General features: G+C 40.6%; 1 protein-coding gene across 3 annotated transcripts in view; it reads left to right on the top strand.

Moving 5' to 3' along the window:
* The window catches only part of ZBED1 (zinc finger BED-type containing 1), a 127,286-nt gene extending 106,692 nt beyond the window's left edge, over positions 1-20,594 (top strand). For all 3 annotated transcript variants that reach the window (XM_083734313.1, XM_083734315.1, XM_083734314.1), the window contains 2 exons: positions 8,506-8,713; positions 20,122-20,594. In XM_083734313.1, coding sequence (XP_083590439.1) covers positions 8,506-8,713; positions 20,122-20,310 — 397 coding nt within the window. In that variant the 3' untranslated portion in view covers positions 20,311-20,594. The remainder of the gene's footprint in view (positions 1-8,505; positions 8,714-20,121) is intronic.
* The last annotated feature ends 225 nt before the right edge of the window (positions 20,595-20,819 follow it).

Here is a 20,819-nt window from a genome sequence, read left to right as displayed (position 1 = left end):
CTTAGAGCTGTGCCATATACCCTGTTGCCAAGCCATTTTTCTACCCAGCCATTCCTTTTGCATTGCTAGAACTGTGTTGTCTTCTTTACTGGCATGGGGTGACTTTGGAGACTGATACTAGTTGCTAAATTCAATATCCTCAAAGCAACAACAAACCTCTGGTTACGTGAAACATATTCAATAAACACACAAGACGTAACCGGCTTGGCCCATATAACTCTACTCTGTAAAAGTTGCTGCTTACAGCAGCTACTACTATGCTATAAGATTCTGTGATATCATATATGAGTTTGTACTACTGATGAAGCCCAGGATGGCAAAACAAGGCTAATATTCCAGAAATCCTTGTCTTAGACGCTGTGAAAGGATTCTGTGGAACTGTAACAACCTTTCGTGTGGATTGTTGGACTCTATGAACAGACAGGTGGAATAGACACTTACATATACATGGACCTTACACATAAACTGATTAGAGAATGAACTGATCCACTGTGTCTTCTGCTTTTTCCTTGAACTTTATGAGCTACTTCTGTTAAAATCTACAATTTAATACAACCAATAGTATACTTTATTTATTTAAACGTACAGCCAGTTACGTCTTGTGTGTTTACTGAAATTCAACATCCTGACAAACTTGGATGGATTAAAGGAGCTAATAAGTCATGTCAGGGTAATGTCTTTTTAGGTGTAAGAATGGAATGCATATGTTGTCATCTTCTCTTCCATGGCAGCCTGATGGAACAGCCTCTGTGTTTCTACTAATGTAACCCAAGGCAGATTATGAAAGTCACAGAGTATGAACCTAGGTATATTGTGGCATGCAGAGAGTGACCTACAGGGTGGAATATCTGAATATATCTGAGTACCTGTATGAAATCATTTCAGCTGAAAAGTGCACAGTGAGTGTGTAGGGTTCAACCAGGCAGAGCGCCTTCTCGGTAGTGGCACCCTCCCTGTGGAACACCCTCCGTCCAGATGTCAAGGAGATAAAGAACTCTGCAACTTTTAGAAGACATCTGTATTGGGAAGTTTTTAATATTTGATGCCTTATTATGTTTTATATATTCTGTAAGTCGCCCAGAGTGGCTGGGGAAGCCCAACCAGATGGGCAGGGTATAAATAATAAAATCACCACCATCAGCTAAACTTTGGTTTTGTATAGCATATCCTTGCATTGTGAGAACTCATTCTGTTTCACAAGCTTTTTGCATGTGAGCTACACATTACCAAGGCCACATCCTCCTTTGCTGATCTGTATTTGCATACTTCATCAGAAGGTGCTTTTTAAGAAGTACAAATCCAAAGCTCACTTGGATATATGGAGCAGGTTTTTTTTTTAATCCTGGCTTGCTTACACACAGTGCTTAATTTAGGGGTGCCATTTGGAGAGGGTGGAAGGGTAGCAAACTCCTTCTTCTCCTGGTATTTCAGGACTCGTGAGTATTCCTTTGGGTCACTTACAGCTTTGGTTACTTAGAAGTATTTATTTTTATACTGTCTTTTGACCCTGAGATGGCTTCCAAGGAGGCTCATTTCTCTTCCCCCTGCTTAAAAATCTTGGGAACTGTAGTTTATCCCCACACACAGAGTTTCCAATACCTTCAACAAACTACAGTTTCCAGGATTCTCTGGGGGGGGGGGTTCTTTAACTGTATGCTGGGTATGCAGCCACGGTTTGCAGAACAAAGCACCACAAAACCAACTTTTAAAATAATCAAAGAGCAGCGTTAAAGCTTTTACATCAAAAACCATTTCAGGACAGGTAGACCAAGAATTGTTTCCGTCTTTCTTATTCACCTGAAGGGTGTTCAGGAATAGCAGGCTGCTGCCACAGGAAAAAAACCACCCTGTCCTGCATTCCCATGAAATGCAATTCTTTTGTTTTGGTGGTGGGACATCCTACAGGGTCTTGGAAGATAACAAAAAGTAAACACAACAAATACCTTTAAGATTCATAACTTCTTAGCAATTTAATCTTGGATATATCTCAAGAACAGGTTTCTGTACAGTGCTGTGACTCATCTTCCCCCCATTCCCTTTGCAACCCATACTACTGAAACCTGTAATGGTGCTCTGGTTTCCTCCTTAAGAGTTTTGGCTTAGCAAATTTCTTAAATGACATTTCAACAAAAGTCTCATTTTAGCATGCAGTGTTTTGATAGCCTTTCTTCTGTGTTCTCCTCTGAAATTGCGTGGACACGAGAGAGCATAATGTAGGTATAATCATGCCAGCTAGAATTTCTCCTGAATGGGCAGCTGTCTTTTCCTGCCTGTTACAAAAGTACTTCAAGAGAGGAACTTTAATTTGCATTTCGGGCCTCCATATCCCCCTCTTTTGTGGGGAAAACAGAAAGCAGCAGCATCTCCTTAAGATCCTCATTATAAAGCCCTTGGAGAGCAGTTGGACCAAACAGGAGGCCCACATTTTGTTAGTGAAATATTGTATGAAAAGTGGTTTAAACAGCTCTTTCCTTATATGTTGACTGTAAAATAGAGCATTGCACCTGCATTTGCTTATAGAGCTCCTTAGTGACTTCAGTAAACACAATAAGGTATTTTAAGAGTAGCCATTACATTACTAAATATTAATCTAGCTCACTTGTTTTCCTGTCTTCCACTGCTCGTGATTACCATTGTTACAAGTGAAATTGCCTTTAGACAAATGGCTGTAATGATTCCAGCCCACATATGCAACAGAAGGCTAGGCAGTAATTTCATCCCGAACTTACCTTTTTGCCTGAATATTTATTGCGGCGCTGTCAGTATAACAGCATGATAGATTAGGAGGTTTTGCATTAAAATGATTCTTAAGTAAAGTAGACATGAATATGTTGAACGAGCCCCTGCAGGACCTTTTTAAAGCTTCTGAAGCTTGCTTTGTTTCTTGAATACCTCATTTCAGAAGTTTTAGATCTTTGGAAAATTCAAATAGTGAATACTATAAGCCTGTTTGTTCTATGGAATTCATTCCTGTCAATGTCCATTTAAACATTATGTGTGTTTACAGTTATGATAACCTCCATTTGTTTTCCAGTCAATAACTGTGAGTTACATTTATTGACTGTTACTGGCGGTGATGTGGGTTTTCCATAGAATTTTGAAATGCAACAATATTCCCTTGAAGTTTAGGGTAATTTGCATTGGTTAATTTTCACTGGAGAATTTTCAGGTTTTGAGAGTTATCCAATTTAGTTTGCTTATTTTACGTGTATTTAGTAAGCAAAGCCAAAATTGTTGAAACTGCTAGGCTTGCCCAGTAATATATTTGCAGATTAACTTATTTTTCCATGTAAAAATTAAAACACTGGGGATTTTTCTGCCCTTCGTCATTTATTACTGATCTTGAGTATTGGACCCTAGTTCTCAGTCAGGTCCACTTTAAGTTATCAGGTAAATAAGCACAGATATCACACACTGGCTAACATAAGCAATACATTTTGTATGCTATTTTCTAGGCAAGATTTGCCTAAAAACTTTTTTGATGGAAATACTGTTGTGGTTTGATTTTTCAGATTGTTTGATTTCCTTTATTTTGCTTGCTCTGGGACGTATTTCCATGAGGAGAGGGTTGCAAACCACATCAGTTTGGGTGACATGCTGATTCAAACCATGGCTTAGCTCACAGCAGTGAAGCAGACGGAGGACCACAGGAGGAGCATCGTGGCCCATTTCTCTGACTGTGTTTTGTGGAACCCTGGGGTTCTGCAAAGCAGTGCAAGGGGTTCCACAATTAAAAAAATAATAATGTAATGGTGGAGAAGGATGCACAGTGTGTGATTTCCACTGAGTTGCAGCCATTGAGATTAAATACCCTTCCTCTTCTTCCTTTCCAAGAGCTAAATCAGTAGTGGCCAGTGTGGGCAGGGCAGTGTTGATTACCTGGCTTCCCAACCCTGTGCTTTGTTGTGCGTTACTTAAAGGGGGGCTGTGAGGCAGCAGGGAACTTACTTTTGCCATTGCCTTATCCCTCCTTCTCTTTGTAGCTGGCAGTAACACACTGCATTGGGAAGTCCAGTAAGTAACACCCTGCCCACACCATACCACTACTGGGTTAAATTGGCTGTTGAATCACTTGTAATGGGAATTCTTTGTCCCCCTTTTAGCACCTTCCATTGAGCTGCAGCCTGCAAGCAAGGGTTCAAAATGCTACTCCTTTTAACACTGACAGACGCTAGGGGAGTATTGGCTTTGTCCTCATCTGGGAAGTATCTGGGCAGCCCTTTCTACATACTGAGGGTTAAAGACATTCTGTGTTGGGAATAAAGGCTCTTTACGAGGCAAAAAAATAGTTGTCCAAGTTTCCTATATCATCTGAAGGCAGCCCTGTTTAGGGAAGCTTTTAATGTTTGATGCATTACTGTATTTTAATATTTTGCTGGAAGCCGCCCAAAGTGGCTGAGGAGGCCTGGCCAGATAGGTGAGGTATAAATTATTATTATTATTATTATTATTATTATTATTATTATTATTATTATTATTAATTATTATCATTCTCAGAGCACCTGCATCTTTTTGCTCTTCTCATTTCTGCCATACTTCTAGTGTTAGCCAGGCTGTGTTTCCCAGGTTGTTTAATTAGGTCCACAGTCTTGTCAACAGTGAGTTGATTTATGACCAATTTAGGGGCAGCTTGATGGTGAGAGAAGAAAAAGAAGATGGACAGGAACAACCCCCCCCCAAAAAAAATCAAAATGTTCCTTCCACACTGTCTCTTCAGTACCCTACTGTGCTGCTGCTACAGTTTGTTTGTATTGCATAAAGAGTTTAAGGGGTCAAAGGGTTGTATGAACAGAAACTTTAAAAGTTTTATAATTTTAAAAAGATAAAAGCCATATAAATAAATAAAGATGGCGGCTGTGAGGCTGATTAGCTCTTTGGGGTAATTTAGAAGGCTGGCTTCATAACATTTTACAGTGTTGCTCGCTGGGGATAATCGGAGCATGTAAACAACCTTGCTCTCAGCAGAAAGAGGAAAAGTGGCCAGCAGTCAGCCCCCATGTTACAGTTAAAACAGAGTTTTAAAAGAATTTTAAAAAGGAATCTGTGGAGCTCTGATAAGCGCATCTCACCTCAGCGCCATCTTGACTGAAAACCCTTTGTTACAACTCATGATTTGTCTCTAACACTGACAGAGATAAGGACTCTTTCTGGTCAGAGCCAAAGCCTAAAGGATAACAAGCAAAGCAAAGGCTTCTCCCATCAGTGGCTATCAGCAGCAGAGTTTTTCAAAGTCTCAAGAGTTGATGCTTCTAAAAGTTGCAGCTCTGGCTGGCTCCTCCAATGATCAACTCCATTCCCCCTGTATATATTTCTGCAAGCATTCTGCTATATTTTTGTTTAAAGTGAAGGGTTCCAGCGCTTAAAAAAAAAAAAGCTAGAGAAGCACTGTCTCAGTATTGTATGCAAACAAAGTCAGTATGCTTGAAGAGCTTTCTGCTGAGGGCTTCATTCCATAGAAGCATGCCTCTGAATATCAGTTGCTGGAAATCCCAGGTAGACTGAGTGCTGTGGTCCTGAAGTCCTGCTTGCTTGCTCCCCACAAGAATGTAGCTGGCCACTGTGAAAACAGGATGCTGGACAGACGAGCCATTGGCACATTCCAGCAGACTATTCTTAAAGAGAAAAGATTCATATTTGACTGTGTTTTTGCCCTATATATCTGCTGCTGGTTAGAAATAAGTGTCTAGACAGCTTTAATAAACACTAGTTTGCTGGCTGCTCACCAACGGTTAGAGAAATCTTGGCAACATATATAGACGCTAATATCTCTAGACTTGTTGCCAGAGACATGTGCTGCCTGCCTGCCTGCCTGTCTTTCACCCTGTTGTCTCGCATATTGTGTGTGTGTGTGTGTGTGCGTGTGTGTGTGTCAGCCATACATATATACACACACTCATGTGCATGTAAAGATCAAGATTCAGAGCATCCACTGTGTTTTAAGGAAAGAAGCAAAATAGCTAAAGGAGGATGGTAAATGGAAAAGACGGCGCTTATGAGCATATTTAATATTTCAACCATAGTTTATAGACAGTTCTGCAGCAAAATGTGTGAAAAACTTACCTAAATCAATAGAAAGTCGTCATCTATAGTTGCACACAGGACTGAATCCAGTTGTTGAAAATCTGCAGTTTCTTGTGAGCACTGGACTCTTTATGTAATCATGAAGCTCTATCCTGCCTGGAAGATCAGTCTTATTCAGGCATCCTTGAAAATTGGAAATTCCACCTCAGGGAGGGCACAGAGATTAGCATTCCAGCTCTAACCTGTCTACCATCCTCAATGCCTTCAAGCAAGAAGCCTGTTTCTACCCATTTAGGCTCTTCAGGTTACAGATGGTGATGAGAATTGGGAAGTTAGCATTATCATCTTTGTGTGTGGAATTTCCATTTTATAATAATGTCTTTGATAGGACTACCTTATCTCAATTAATAGCCCAGACATTCAATCTAAAAGGATGATTTTTTAAAAAAGGACTAGTGCATCAGTCTTGCACATAATGGCAAACTGGCCACTGAGCATAATGCTAGAAATTACGCAAATAATTTCCACATTCCATGCAACTAAAAACCTGGTCACCAGCTAAAGGTCTGAATATATCTATGGCTGTCTGGGTTTTTTTCCTTAGCCTAGACAACAGCGATGTTTTACAAACATAAGGCACAAATCATTAAGAAAGCTTTATGAGTTCTAGAGTGCTTCTGTTTTCCGCACCAAGTGCTGAAACCAAGGTGTATTGCAGCATTTTACATGCGGCCTTTTGTTAGAAGTCACGTTAAGGTATGCAGAATAACAGTGCTTTTGTTGAAACATTTAGCAATCTGCCTAGGCCTGAGTACATTCTTAATATACTGCTGTGCCCCCTAGACAGATTAACACCTTGGAAATTGGAGGGAGGTAGATTGGGAAAGGAAGTGCCAGGGTTTTTGATGTGTAGAATATACAAGTGGTTTGTGGCAGCCAGGAAATCCTGGCTTCTGGCAACATTGAGGTTAATTATAGCTGTCTTTTGTGAGCTGTGCACAATTATGTGTCTCTGAAGAATGAGCCCTAACAAGAAGGCAGGGTAGAGGGAAAAAAGGCCTCCAGGAACCTAGAAGTGACATCAAGTAGCCACTTGACGTATTATTCTGACCTTGTGTCAATCAATATGCGTCATTCTCCCCTTCAGGTGTAGTGCAGTTGTCAGCAGTTTAAAAAAAAATAATGAATAAAAGAACATGGCACAAAAGGAACAGAAGTTGAAGCATAGGCCTTGGTAGGCTCATGTTGTCCTCTCTCTTTCTCTCTCCACACAGCGCATACCATCTTGTGCTCAACTGAGCATGAATTTGCAGTAAAGTGGTACCTCGGGTTACAGACGCTTCAGGTTTCAGATGCTTTAGGTTACAGAATCCGCTAACCCAGAAATAGTACCTCGGGTTAATAACTTTGCTTCAGGATAAGAACAGAAATCATGCTCCGGCGGTGCAGCAGCAGCAGTGAGAGGTCCCATTAGCTAAAGTGGTACCTCAGGTTAAGAACAGTTTCAGGTTAAGAACGGACCTCCAGAACGAATTAAGTTCTTAACCTGAGGTACCACTGTATTTGGAGCACAACCTAAGCTGCTGTTGCAGCCAGAAACAGGAGGTCTTGTCATGTTCTGGAATAAGGTGTAACCCTTAAAATGTAGTACAGCCAGAAACTGAACAGTGTTAGAGGAGTTAGAGGAGATGCAGAGGTTTGGGGGGAAGCTATTTTCCCCTGCACCACCTCCAAAGTTCTACCATTTGACCCCAGAACAGGTATTAGCATTTCATATCTAGAGAGAATTGAAGCCAAGCTCTTTCATTGTTCAAGTCCTGTGCTTTAATCGTGCAAGTCAGAGAATGGGCTGTGATCACAAAAGCACACTTGAGCCTCTTGCTAGTGTGTCTGTACTATGTATCTTTTTGTTAATATGCGGCTGTTAAAATTTGCAGGTAATTTTACACTGTGTCCAGTTAAATTTTCCATATGCTGAAGGCTCTTTGTCTCACACTTTCATGTTTGTTTTCCATTTTATTCAAGCCATATTTAGTTTTCAATGCTAATACAGTAAGTGCAACAGTTCTTTCTTGTGAGATCTGTGAAGCAGAGGCTGCCTATTTTTAACCTCTATAAATGTAATAAGGGACTTCCGGAAGTCACAGGAAATCACACATATGGTGTTCTGAGATTCATAATTTAATTCTCCCAAGAGAGAACAATACCAGTCGGGTGCCAACACTACAGTTTATATTAACAGGCAGGTTTATCTAAAGCACTTTCCATAAATGACACAAGGAAATCTACTGAAATAATCACTTTGGCTACTGCAAGCAATGTGTTTTCAGATGATAAGCCCATTTGAGGGCCATTTTGCCGTATTGCTGCTTCTCTTATCCACTTCTCTATAATTTATTAAAATTTGTAACCAATCATGTGTCCTACAGCACACAGTTACCTTCAGAGAATTAATTCGCTTCTGTGTTTCTCCACCCCATGTAGTTGCTTGTATTCACCCCACGGAGCCTACGCCCAAAGCAAACTTGCCCTTGTTCTGTTTGCCTACCGACTACAACATCTCCTGACAGCAGAAGGGAGCCACGTGACTGTTAACATTGTAGATCCCGGAGTAGTGAATACTGATCTCTACCAAAATGTCTGCTGGGCAGCGAAAATGGTCAAGTGGATGACAGGCTGGCTTCTCTTAAAGGTACCTGGGGGTATTGTCAGAGTGTCATTTCGTGATGAGGTCTCCTGTGCATGGCTAAAGATCTATTCAGTATTGCTAGTGGCTCACAAATTTTTCATCTCTTCTTGTTGTGTTCTTCCTGTGCTGCTAACATAAATCAGAAGCACCTCTGCCTTAGGAAGTTAATATTGCACACAGGTGGCCAACTGGCAGACCAGCTAGTCCCCAGCTGGTTTAACACTTGCCGCAGACCTGCCAGGTCAGACTTTGCGCTCACATGATGCTGCACACCCAGGCAACACATCTTTGGCCAATAGCTTCACACAAGGCGCTGCTTTTACGTTAGCTATCCAGCTTCCAACTCCAGTGACATAAGGCTCCAGGGACATTTCTCCCTTTGGTCATGAAAGGTTGAATACAGGCCTCAAGGACTGCCTCTTTCCATATGAACCTACCCAAAATCAGATCATCTTCTGAGACCCTTCTTCATGTGCCACCTCCCTGCTGTTTTCACTAGTGCAACGTTCTTACTTTAATCCCACCTTTGTGAATTTTAGAATGAAAGGGCATGGTTGGGATAACAAACTGTTGTACAGTTTATAAGTCTGACATGTACAGTATCTCACAATGTGAAAAGCATGGCAGACTTTTCCAAAGGCCTTTGGTCAAACCCTCAGAGGTAAATTCCACTAAGTTCTGCATGGCTTACTCACAGGTTAATAGGACTGTAGTCTGAATTCAGTGGGTAGTAGTCAACTACGTTTTACTCCAACTTAGACCCATTCAAATTAATTAACATGATTCAGATAGGTCAATTAATTTCAGTAGGTCTACTTTGGGTAAAACTTAGTTTCCGACCACCCAGTTAACATGATGCTACACATCTACTTTTAGATAAAATTGCAGAAATAGTTACAAAGGGGAAATATGTGTTTGTCTTTCATATATATTTGAAAGAATTTACTGAAATAAAGTTGTGTTACACTAAAATCTTCCCTAATGTTGGATTAGGGCCTAGATTGTTCACAATTGGCAGGTGGATTTAAAACTTTGATAAGAATATACAACCAGTATAGTGAAGTGTTTATAATCTGAAATAGTGTATAAAACCAAATTCTTAATACAGTAAAACCATTCATTGGAAATACCTGATAATACTGTTTAAAAATACTACCTTAAAAGAAAAAGTGAATTGTTGACAATACACCCAGGGAGTGGGACGCAAAATGTTTTATGACTTAAATATAGATTGTTTTTTTCTAGTGTGATTTGCATCCAGTGGCATATTCTTCCAGTGGCAGTTAATGCAAAAACAAAAAACAAAAAAAACCCCTTCAGCCTGGACCCACCATAAGCAAGTAGATTGGAATCTGTCAATGTGATTCTAGTAGGCTGAATTAAATTGTGCCCTTTGTGCTTTCAAGTATTTTTCTTTTATTCTGGTCAGATAAGCTCCATGTCCTGGCCTGATTTTGGAGAGTCCTGTTGCAGCCCTCTGGAAAATAATTGGCCACTGATCTACTGTAACGGCGGCTGTGATCTGTTAACCCTTCACAGAGTTACTGATCTATGCATGTGCCCCCTGATGTAAATCCATGCTGAAATTCAAAAACAATGAGAATGCTGAATCACAGTGCATATGTGAACTGTCAGGAAGTAAATGCTGCACTGAACTGAAACATAGGTTCCTTAAAAGTGCCCAGCATTGGCTGTAATCTCTCATTCCCTTTCCATTGCCGTCAACAGCCTGTAGGCTTGCTTCTTTCTTTCTTTCTTTCTTTCTTTCTTTCTTTCTTTCTTTCTTTCTTTGGAAATGTCTGCCTTTATGTAACGCTCTGAGGTTCAGTCTCCAAGGAATTAGGCAAGTAGGCAGCCTTTTTCTGGCAAAAAACAACTATAGCACACACCCTTTTTTTTTTACCAGCCATTTTGGCCCATGTAAACTTCTCATTTAGAAGGAGACACTGAGATGAAATGTGCTTGAGAAGAAAATGTGTGCATTTGCTTACTGCATGTTATGGTATTACAGAGCAACCTTGGTGGAAGACATGTAGCATTTAGTTCTCCATGAAGTAAAAATGTTTACAGCAGAGTACTGGGATACATTTGCTCACTCTCCTAAGCTGAGATTTCCACTTTTTTATTATGTACTAAGGATCCTTCAGCTACAGGTTTGGGTTCCAAATCCAAATGGCCTGTATACTCCTTCTTGCTTCAACAGCTTCTTCCTGGTCTCTTCAAGTGGCTTCTTGTCTCTCCTCCAGTTTGCCATCCACTTTCCTATCAAACTCAAAACACAACCCCTTTCCATCCCCAAGTGGACTTCACACACGTGTATCCTATCCCTGTCTCTGTGGTCCTTTCAGATGCCTCCTTGACATCTTCCCTTTAATCCCAAGCATTTCCCTTTGAAAGTCAGGGCACTGTTTTGTATAGCAGTTTCCAGGAGCTGGCTCAAAGCATTCTAACCCAGGATCCATGTACCTCACCATTAGGGACTTTTGTAGCCCGTAACACTATATATAGGAATGTGAGCTATCATCCGGATCTTCCTTGCCAATAACATCTTTTTTTAAAAAAAAGAGAGAAAGTGAGTGAGAGGATCTTACCACACATGTAGTTACTGCGCTGAAGAATGACAATGCTTTGAGAAATTTGGCAGGTTACAAAAAAATTCCACTTCTACCTATTATTTGTCACTGTCAGCAAAGTGCAAGCAGTAGACAAGAAACGTTGCAATTATCTTCCAGTTAATACTCTTCCAAGTCAAAAAGAGGGCAGGGGCTATGGCACTTCTGACAAGCAATTAACTAGCCTTCATTCCAACACCCCAGGGTGGGGTTGGGAGGGGGACCTTCTAGCGATTCTTTAACGATAGAAATTATAATCCCAGGATGTGAAAGACAGCAGCAGTCTTTCCTTTAAGACAGCATTTTTAAAGATGGACAGGGAAGTGGGAGCATGTGTAGTCCTTTCTGCTGCATCCTCCATGTTGTAAAATTCCACAGAGGCATTAAAATAATACATTGGTGGGGGAGAGGGCCAGCCGTTGTTAAAAAAATGCAGTCTTATGTTTATATTTCAAGTATTCTGCAAGGTGTCAACAGGTCTCTTCCCAAGGCTGGGTGGTTTTCTAAAAAATCATTAGAAATGGACGAGCAAAAAAATAATTCCAGAAGTGGTCATGGTTTTGAATAAAAGCCCTGGCTCTTGTTCAAAGAAGATAATGGAGGAAGTACTTTTCAGCTAATTAAGACTGCTGTCCTATGCTCACTTGAAGTCAACAGGACTTCTGATTAGTCAGGTATAGGATCACACTGTAAGGCTGCCTCTGAGGAAGGCCTTTTGAACCTACAGTAAGGCTAACTGAGCACAGTGGGACTTCCTTCTGCATAAACATGTTGGGCTATAGATCGCCTCTGTGCCTTCTGCAAACACAGAGAGAAACTCTCGAGAATAACAGTTGTCCAAATGTATTGATTCTCGTATATAGCTCCATCTCCCCCTTACTCTGTTCCAATGATGTTGCTTGTGATTTACCTATGTTAATATATTAGATGAAGGACACACACCACAGAAAACTTGATATGGAATATCTGAATACACTTAAAATTGCTTCATTTGTCCTAAAGCCTGAACTACTTTATATACAGTCATAACTTGGATCCCGAATGCCCTGGAACTTGGACGTTTTGGCTCCCAAATGCCACAAACCCAGAAGTGATTGTTCCAGTTTGTGAACGTTCTTTTGGAACCCGAACGTCTTCTGTGGCTTCTGATTGGCTGCAGGAATTTCTTGCAGCCAATCAGAAGCCACAATTTGGTTTTCGAATGTTTTGGAAGTCAAACAGACTTCTGGAACGGATTCCATTTGACTTCCAAGGTACGACCGTATTGTTGTTGTTGTTTGTTTTCATGAGGCACCTCTATTTTTAAGGCTGCAGAGCTCGATGTAGGGCTAACTTACGAGAAAACATGTAGGTTTGCACTGCAAGAGAAGTGTTTTTACAATTGTCTCATTAATGAATTGTTAAATGGATTGTACATAAATTTTGCTTTTATAGTTGCCCTGAAGGAAGAGTCATAAGACTTGCAATGTGCTAGACTCATAAATCACCCTTTTCCTCCGTTTCTTTTTGCTTGCTTTCACTTGGTTTCCCCCACCTCTTGCATTGTTCCTTCTCTGGATCAATTAAAGCCCAGTTAACTTGTTTGCATCACTTGAGCAAGTTTAAAAATCTGTACCATGGAATGTGTATAGATTAGTGTTTACTGATCTCAAAACAAAGACATGCTGGAATTCTTGTGTCTGAAATAATAGACTTCCGTTGCTTTATGGTGCCATACATGGCCTTAATTAGTGGCTTTCTCCTAAAATTAGTAAGATTCAGTAGCAGTGTGTAGGACAGGGCAGAGCCACCCTCCTCACTCCTTCTTCACTGCTTACCTGGACTGGGAAGGGAAGGGAAAGTCAGCAAGGAGGTTAAGACTACATGGATGAAGCAGAACACTGGATTAGCAACAGTGCTTGTGCCACTGATCCAACAAGCCACCTTGCCACTGCCCTGCTCTGTCCTGCCGTCAGCCTGTTCTAGGCAAGGAGCAGCAGCACTGGTGTCAGAAGTGTGGCTTCATAGATCTACACACATGCCACACATGCTGGAAATATTGTCTAGAAGGCATGCGTTCTTGGTAACAGAGCTGCAAATTAATGGTGATTGCTCCTATTTTGATTAAGCAATGAAATACAATGAAGCGGAAAAATGTTATTTTAAAAAATATTCTGAAACAGAAATCTGAATTGCCACATGTTCTTCAATTTTACTCTTAAGTACCTACACAATACAAGTCAAATAACAAACATCTCTCTTATTAGCCTTAAGTGCTTTTTGTCACAACAGCACTATGGAAATGCATCATTATTGTCTAGGTTTTTAATATTTTTCTTTTGCTTCTCAGTATTTTTAGGACCCTCCTTTCACCCACACTTGAGCTGATTGTTTAAAACAGCCAATGTACAACTTACTTGAAGTGATGAGAGCACAGGTTTAGCAAGCGGGAAATAATTAAAGCAATTTATCTCACTGAGTGATGCAGCCTGTTCAGTTTGAATAAAAATTAACTTAATTTTATTTTCCTCCATCTGTGTTCCAGGCCTAAGGCTTTGCAACGTTCACAAACAATTGTAATCCTCTTAGTGAGTGCATGTTTAAGAACCAAAAGGTCAGCCATCTTTCATTCATTCATCAAAGTTATTGTACAATTAAAGAAAAGCAAATAGCTGTTATAAGTTTTGTTTTCAAAGGGTGCTGATCAGACTAAGGCCCTATGAATTTCTCTAAATGCTTAAAGCTCATCCACACTTCTTCTTGTCACACTGCTTTCCCTAGAGGAAAACCACTATTTAGTGCTGAAACAGAGCAAACCAGAGGATACCAGGGGGAAGAAGAGCTGGTCACTGCAGGCGAGAAAGACAGCTTGGCTCCCTCCTTCCAGCCTGACTTATCACTGCCTCTTAGCCCCACTCCTCTCCAGCCTCCGCTTCTGCATCTGATTCTGAACTACTCTCTGCCACAGACTCTTCCTGCTCACTAAACCCTGTTGCTGCTTCAGCTTCCAACACCTCCTCCTCCCCCTTGTCTTCAACTTCTATTCACTCATCGTCATCCCAGCACCACTCCCCTGGCTCTGAGTCTTCTTCCTTTAGGGATTCCCCAGCTGGCACCTCCCACACTTCTTCTGCATCCAGACAATCCTTGACACTGAGCATGCTCAGTGGCCATGGAATGCTGAGAAGAGAAAACATAAAACTGTGCTAGCAGGGCAGATTTTCTGGAAACAGGGCATGACTGGCTGGAACCCTGCACTGCAACATTTTGTTGTAGGTTCCACTTCTACACTATTTGCATTCTTTGTACACTATAGAGTGTCCTTCATTATTATTATTATTATTATTATTATTATTATTATTAATTGCAGATATAGCCAAAGTATCTTTTTAATATGCTGCAATTTACATCTAAACCATCTTCTGCTGCTTTATTAGTACAGTTCTTAATGAAGCACCATGGAAGAAGGGGGGGGGAACCATATCTGCATTATTTATTAGATCTGCAGCAAATGCTAGTCCTTTAGGAGCAGGCAAAACATTTGGAGGCTGTGTAGCTTATTAGGAGAAAATGCCTTTATGCATGTAGTTAATCTAGTGGCTTTTAAAAATAGTTCATTAGTGTAAACGACCAATATATACAATTTTATTTTTTTTAAGTTGATATTAACTTGAGCACTACAATAGTTGCCCTTCTAGGGTTGGGGTAGAAATAAAGGAGAGAAACTGTGCTGATATTGCTAATCAATGCTTATTTTATTAAAAATGCTATTCTTCCTCCTCCTTTTTTATTTTTAGAAAAGATATAGGTGTGATTTTTCTAAATTCACATTGTCTTGTTTGTGGTATATTCCTATAACATCTTAAGTATTTTGCCCAGATAAAGGTTTTAAAATTGGTAACAAAGGTATCTTTTCATGGATGATTGCCATTCGGATTGTCTGCAAAGGAAAGATAGTCACAGAAAGAAACCTGGACAATCTAGTCTTTTGTAATCACTTCTCCTTTAAAGGCTCATTGTTGAATGAAGCTTCTCTAGATGAACAATGCAAGTAACCTTGAGACTAATCATATGCAGGACAAACCTTTTTATGGAGAACCAGTAGTTTATCAAATTTCTCTTGGGTCTTCTGGTACATCCGAGAAGCAGAAGGATGAACACGGAGGATTTTAAAGGAAACAAATAAATAGAAAAACAGAAAACAGGAAGCTGAGAGAGAGAGAGAGAAATTATCTACAATGTTTAGAAAGACGAATAGCCTACAGATTGCTGTACCGTATTGTCTGTCATTTTCTGTTGACTGTGTACTCTTGTCTTTACTTAACCATTATGACATTTGCACAACATACAAAATGACTTTAAAAAACACTTCTTGTGTCTTGAGCGTTCAAAGATGCTTAGTCTTTGATAGCGTATAACAATACAATGTGTGCAAGCAGCATGTCTCGGCAAGGGACATAGTTTTGTAAAGCGGAAAGAAAACATACCACTTTTCATAATAAATGCATTTATAGCTACGTATTATGTGTGCCCAGTATTTGTGGTCTTCAGTCTTCAAAGAGTCTGCCTAAAGATTTTCATAGCTTTCCATGCCACTGAGTTTCTTTCATCCTGCCCCAGTTGCTATAGTGATTCATCTTTCATTGGTCCCCCTCCATCCCCAGGGCTGGAAAAGGTTATCAATAAGATAGGCTTAGGTAATTAGTTTTCACAGGAGTAGGAATTAGACCCATGTGGGCATGTACTGTGTCTTGAATTATGTTAGTCTGCAGTGTCCTGTAAATAAACAGGGCAACAACTCAGCTCTGGAAACAGATTGTAATACTTGCTCACACCTTTCACATAAAAATTATGTTTTGTCTGAACGTTTCAGAAGGACAGGAATCAAAACATTCAAACAGAAGTATCATAAGCTCAAGATGAATCTACATGAGCCAGGTTATCATAGCAATTTCCAGAAAGGGAGCCACGCTAATCCGTTGCAGCAAGGAATTGTGTTGCTTATTTACAGAAGTTTGTTACGATAATGAAGCAATGCAGCTGCAAAGTCCTAGCTTGAAGTGTAAACATGATGGGAATGTTGAGACTGCTGTGGGAACAGAGGGGCAGTCACTTCACAGTGCGCAGCACCAGAATTACCTCAGAGTGTAATATGAGCTGTACAGGTTGTACAGGAAGCTTTAGTCACAACACTGCTGGAATTTGAAGAGAGCAGTCATGTTTTTTGTAACGCTGCAAAGACAGAAATAAAAGCATGTAAATACGTTTCTGTCTATCTCTTTCCCCTGCCTGGGGGGGGGGGCGCAGGAAAGAGGGGTGTGTTCTTCTCATGTTTGAGAAGAATCGCCGATTGAGACCTTGCCTGCGTCTGCTGGGGAATGCAGCCAGAGAGGTCAACAGGGAATCAAGCCGGGTGCCTGGACTGCTGCCAGCTTCTCATGAGAAGGGCTTGAATTTCCACCATGATCACAATGCCCATATCACCCCAGTGCTTGCTGTGAATTGCAAAACGCACCTGCCTGAGGTAACATCCAGTTGTTGAAACAATACACGGTGTCATCAAGATTGTTGATGCACTTCAGTCTTTAGTTCCAAGTAAGACCCCCACAGTTGTGTCAAGGTCTAAGCCAAAGGCATGAGAGAGGAATCTTCTTGTCATGTGTGCTTGAATCAGTTGGTTCAGGATCTGTGTTTGATGGAGGCTGTTGCTGAGCCTATACAAGAGGAAATCCTTAAAGGAAAAGGTAGTTAAGGAGCTCATTTTTGGATTGGACCATGTGATATTTGTTCCACATTTTTGAAGCTGTTAATAGTGTTCAGCAAGGCTCAATTTTCTATGTGGTGGGATTTATCATCCGTACGAAACCTGCTGGTGGGGAGGAGATTGACCATAGCTTTGTTCTGTATTTAAGCGGTGCTTTTGGGTGTTTGGAATTTGTGAATAAGGGGAAACAAGCTAAAATTAAATCCCAAACAATACCAAAATAATGTTTGTTGGACGCCAAGTGCTCTAAGAAAAGTGAGTTTTCCTGTAGTTGTCTGGTCATTTGTTGCTCAGTAAAAAGTGATATGAGGTGAATATGTTTCACACAAGAGGCTGGTTTTGACCTTTAAAATCCTTGATAGTTGGAATTTGTAGACCTCGGAAATGCCTTAGATTAACTCCCACCATCCTTCAAGATTGCTGGATAAAACCCTGCTTGAAATCCCACCAGGAGATCAAGATGGTGGCAGTGGAAGAAGAAGGCCTTTTCTGTAGGAGCTTTAAGGCTCAGGAATGAGGTCCCAGAGGAGCAATATTAAACATAACTCTGTAATATTCAGAGATCAGTGCTTCTGAATTTGTTATTGTAACTGTTTTCACCGGGTCTGTAGATTTACTTTTTCCCATTTCTATCCTGAAAAAGCAGAATACGCATCTGATGATGGCCCACCATTTTGGTATGGATATTTTTATTTTAGGAGTATAGTCACATTTGCAAGCTACCTCAGATGGTAGGGGAGGTCAGGTAACACATTTTAAGTACAGTCTCAGTGTGTTTAGGTTCCTTGTTTTCCCTGATGAAATGAGGCAATTATTGAAAAATAGGGGATCAGTGGGATCAGTAATATATGAGGCTGGGGCTGGGGGATCTAAATCTGTGATTAAAAATTTAAAGCTTTGTAAGAATGTTTTTGTAAAGCCTAGGATAGGAAGTAAATCTGTTAAATGTGGGACAAATTATATCATATGAATACAAAATGTTGCTTTTTGTTTGTTTGACACGTACTAGTTTTCTCTTTGACAGCACAGCACTTTGATGATAATTATTTGTGTCATGTGAAATCCTCTAGTTTACCTTGCTGTGCTGGATTAAGCCTCACAATCTTCATTTGCTGTCACCCTAGTTGTTGTGGTCTCTGCCTCTGTCTCTGCATGTTACTCAACAGAATGTATTATATATACACACACACACATACATACATACAACTTGCATCTTCACCTGCTTGTGGCAGATTAAAGGACATTTCATCCTGGTAAAATGAATAATTACACTAGAGATTTAAATACTGCTGCTTGCTTTCAGTAATGCATTAATTCTGCTGCTGAGAAAGGAACAACTTGCCATTTCCGTGTAATGCTGCTGTATTGAGATTGAAAATCCTTGGATCAAACCCACGGCAGTGAATAAACCACAGTTTCAAAATCCCTGTAGGCATGCTATGACCTCAAGCTCTACCCATGTACAACTGTAAGCAAAATGCCAGAAGCTGACATTTGCAAAGAGATTAATGATTTTGAAAAACTTCGTGTTGGTTTAGCCAGCTTGGATCACCTGAAATAACCTGATATTCAGTCGCTGTGATATTTTGCCCCACAGCCTAATGAATATGAAAGTGTTACAGGTAGGACACCCTGAAGCTGAAGGTGAAATAACAGTCATACTCACATCTGGATTGCTCATTCTCCAATAAAATGACCCTGTCCCAGATTTGAAATACTGATTATTGGATTCCTTAAATTTCGGGCCTCCTGCTTTCCTCCTTTTCTCTTCTTACCTCTTCCTTCTCCTCTTCTGTATACTGAAATGGAGCAAGACATGCCATTTTGCTTCCACATTTTTCAAACTTACTGCAGTGGCTTGAAGAAAAAAAAGGATACAACCCAGTTCCTTACTGGGAGTAGCAATATATGAATGGGAGAGGACGTTGTGTATGAAGGGGACAGTGGATCACCAGGAGAATAGGTTGCTAATCCATTTCTAATGATGTTGTAATTAACAAGATTAAACAATTAATTTGCAGTTGGGGAAAGAGGAAAGCTTAAATCAGGTCTCACAAAACTAACTCGGGATTATATAATTTTAAGGACAGATGTCTAAACATCACCTTGAAGCACAAGATGTATGTTTCTACATTTGCAAACTTGACAAGTTTGATTCTCAGTGGTCTCTCCCAACAAAATCCATGTGTGTGCGTGTTCACACACACAAATGGTGATAAATTCAGTGGTTTTTTTCCTTAAAAAAATCAGTGCTGGTATTCACCATGAAGTTATTACAGTAAGTGCCACACTTTTTAAGTGGAGGGGGGGAGCAGTGGTGATAATTCTTGATATATCAAGATTTCTCCTCATAGAATGATAGTTTCCAGAGTTCCTTGGTCAGAGTGCTGAGGAATGGGGCCATAACTAGTTATTGTATTGTTCTGTAAGCAGATGCTCTTTCTAGTAAATACAGTAACAGAATCTGTGTTGCCATGTCAGGTCCTAAAACTGAAAGAACTAGGTGGTTTCTAAGCAACAAAGAACCCCCCCCCCCCAAATTATAGAGGGGAGTGGTGAAGGCAAGCTAAAGGCAGAGATGTGATACATTTATCTTTGCTTAAAGTCCTTGAGAGACAGTACTTCCACGTAATCTGCCCATGGGGATCGTTCTGTTCATTGTGGTGTTATATTTGTCAAATGTTACTACACTATGTAACTTGACAATTGCCTCTTGTTCATAGAATAACTAGCTCGTAGACCACCTTTAGCAAGTCTCAAGGGAAGAAAACTTGCCCTGAGTGACACACAGTCTCTCCCTATCCTCTCTCTCTCCCCACCCCCACTCCCTCTATCTCTGCCTCTCCCCCCACCTACTCCACCTAAACTAAATATATTCGAGAACTGGGCTTATATGGTTTCCTTATAGAACATAACCTCTCCCCACACCCCACCTACCAATTAGCCAGTGCTTGAAATATGTCTTGGAAGTAAGTTCATGGTCATGTCTTGATAAATCTTATTCTGTGCATTCCTGTTCTACTTGATTGATTGATTGATTGATTTCTAATCCACAGAGCCCAGAAGAGGGTGCATCCACATCAATCTATGCAGCAGTTTCACCAGAGTTGGAAGGCGTTGGCGCCTGCTATCTTTGCAACGAGCAAAGGACAAAATCTGCGGACGTCTCCTATGATGAGGAGCTGCAGAAAAGACTCTGGACAGAAAGTTGCAGACTTGTTGGGATCCCTGATACAGCACCGTAGGAGAGCTCGGAAAATAGCCACAGCTTGCTGTGTGAATGCAATATGTCCCACCAGCCTCTGTTGTGCGGCATCACTCATACTTCCGGAATTCACTGTTCAGTCACACCGGCAAATAAGAACTCTGTTTGAGCTACCAGTCTGCTAGTGGTGGTGGCGGCAGTGGTGGTGATGGGCAAGAGGTTCCCATCCAGAATTGTGTGTACGGTGGTTTTTGAACTTGACCATCCATTTTGTAATCATGATGTTTCAGTCTGTGATTAAATATATATATATCTTTAACCTTATGTAGAATTAGGGGTTTTCTTTCACACAGAGACGGCGAACCGCCAAGTCCCCCAGTTGTTGCTGGACTAACACTTCCATCTTTCCTGACCACTGGCCATGCTGGCTGGAGCTGATGAGAGTTATAGTCCCAAAATTCATGGAGAGCCACAGGTCCCCCACCCCTGCTGCAATATCAGTAAAAAGGTACTGTTTCGTGAGGCTGAAACATATTCAACTTAAGGCAA

This window comes from Podarcis gaigeae (genome assembly GCF_964106915.1).
Source record: "Podarcis gaigeae genome assembly, chromosome: 4".
NCBI lineage: Eukaryota > Metazoa > Chordata > Lepidosauria > Squamata > Lacertidae > Podarcis > Podarcis gaigeae.
This window is presented reverse-complemented; position numbering and strand designations above follow the sequence as displayed.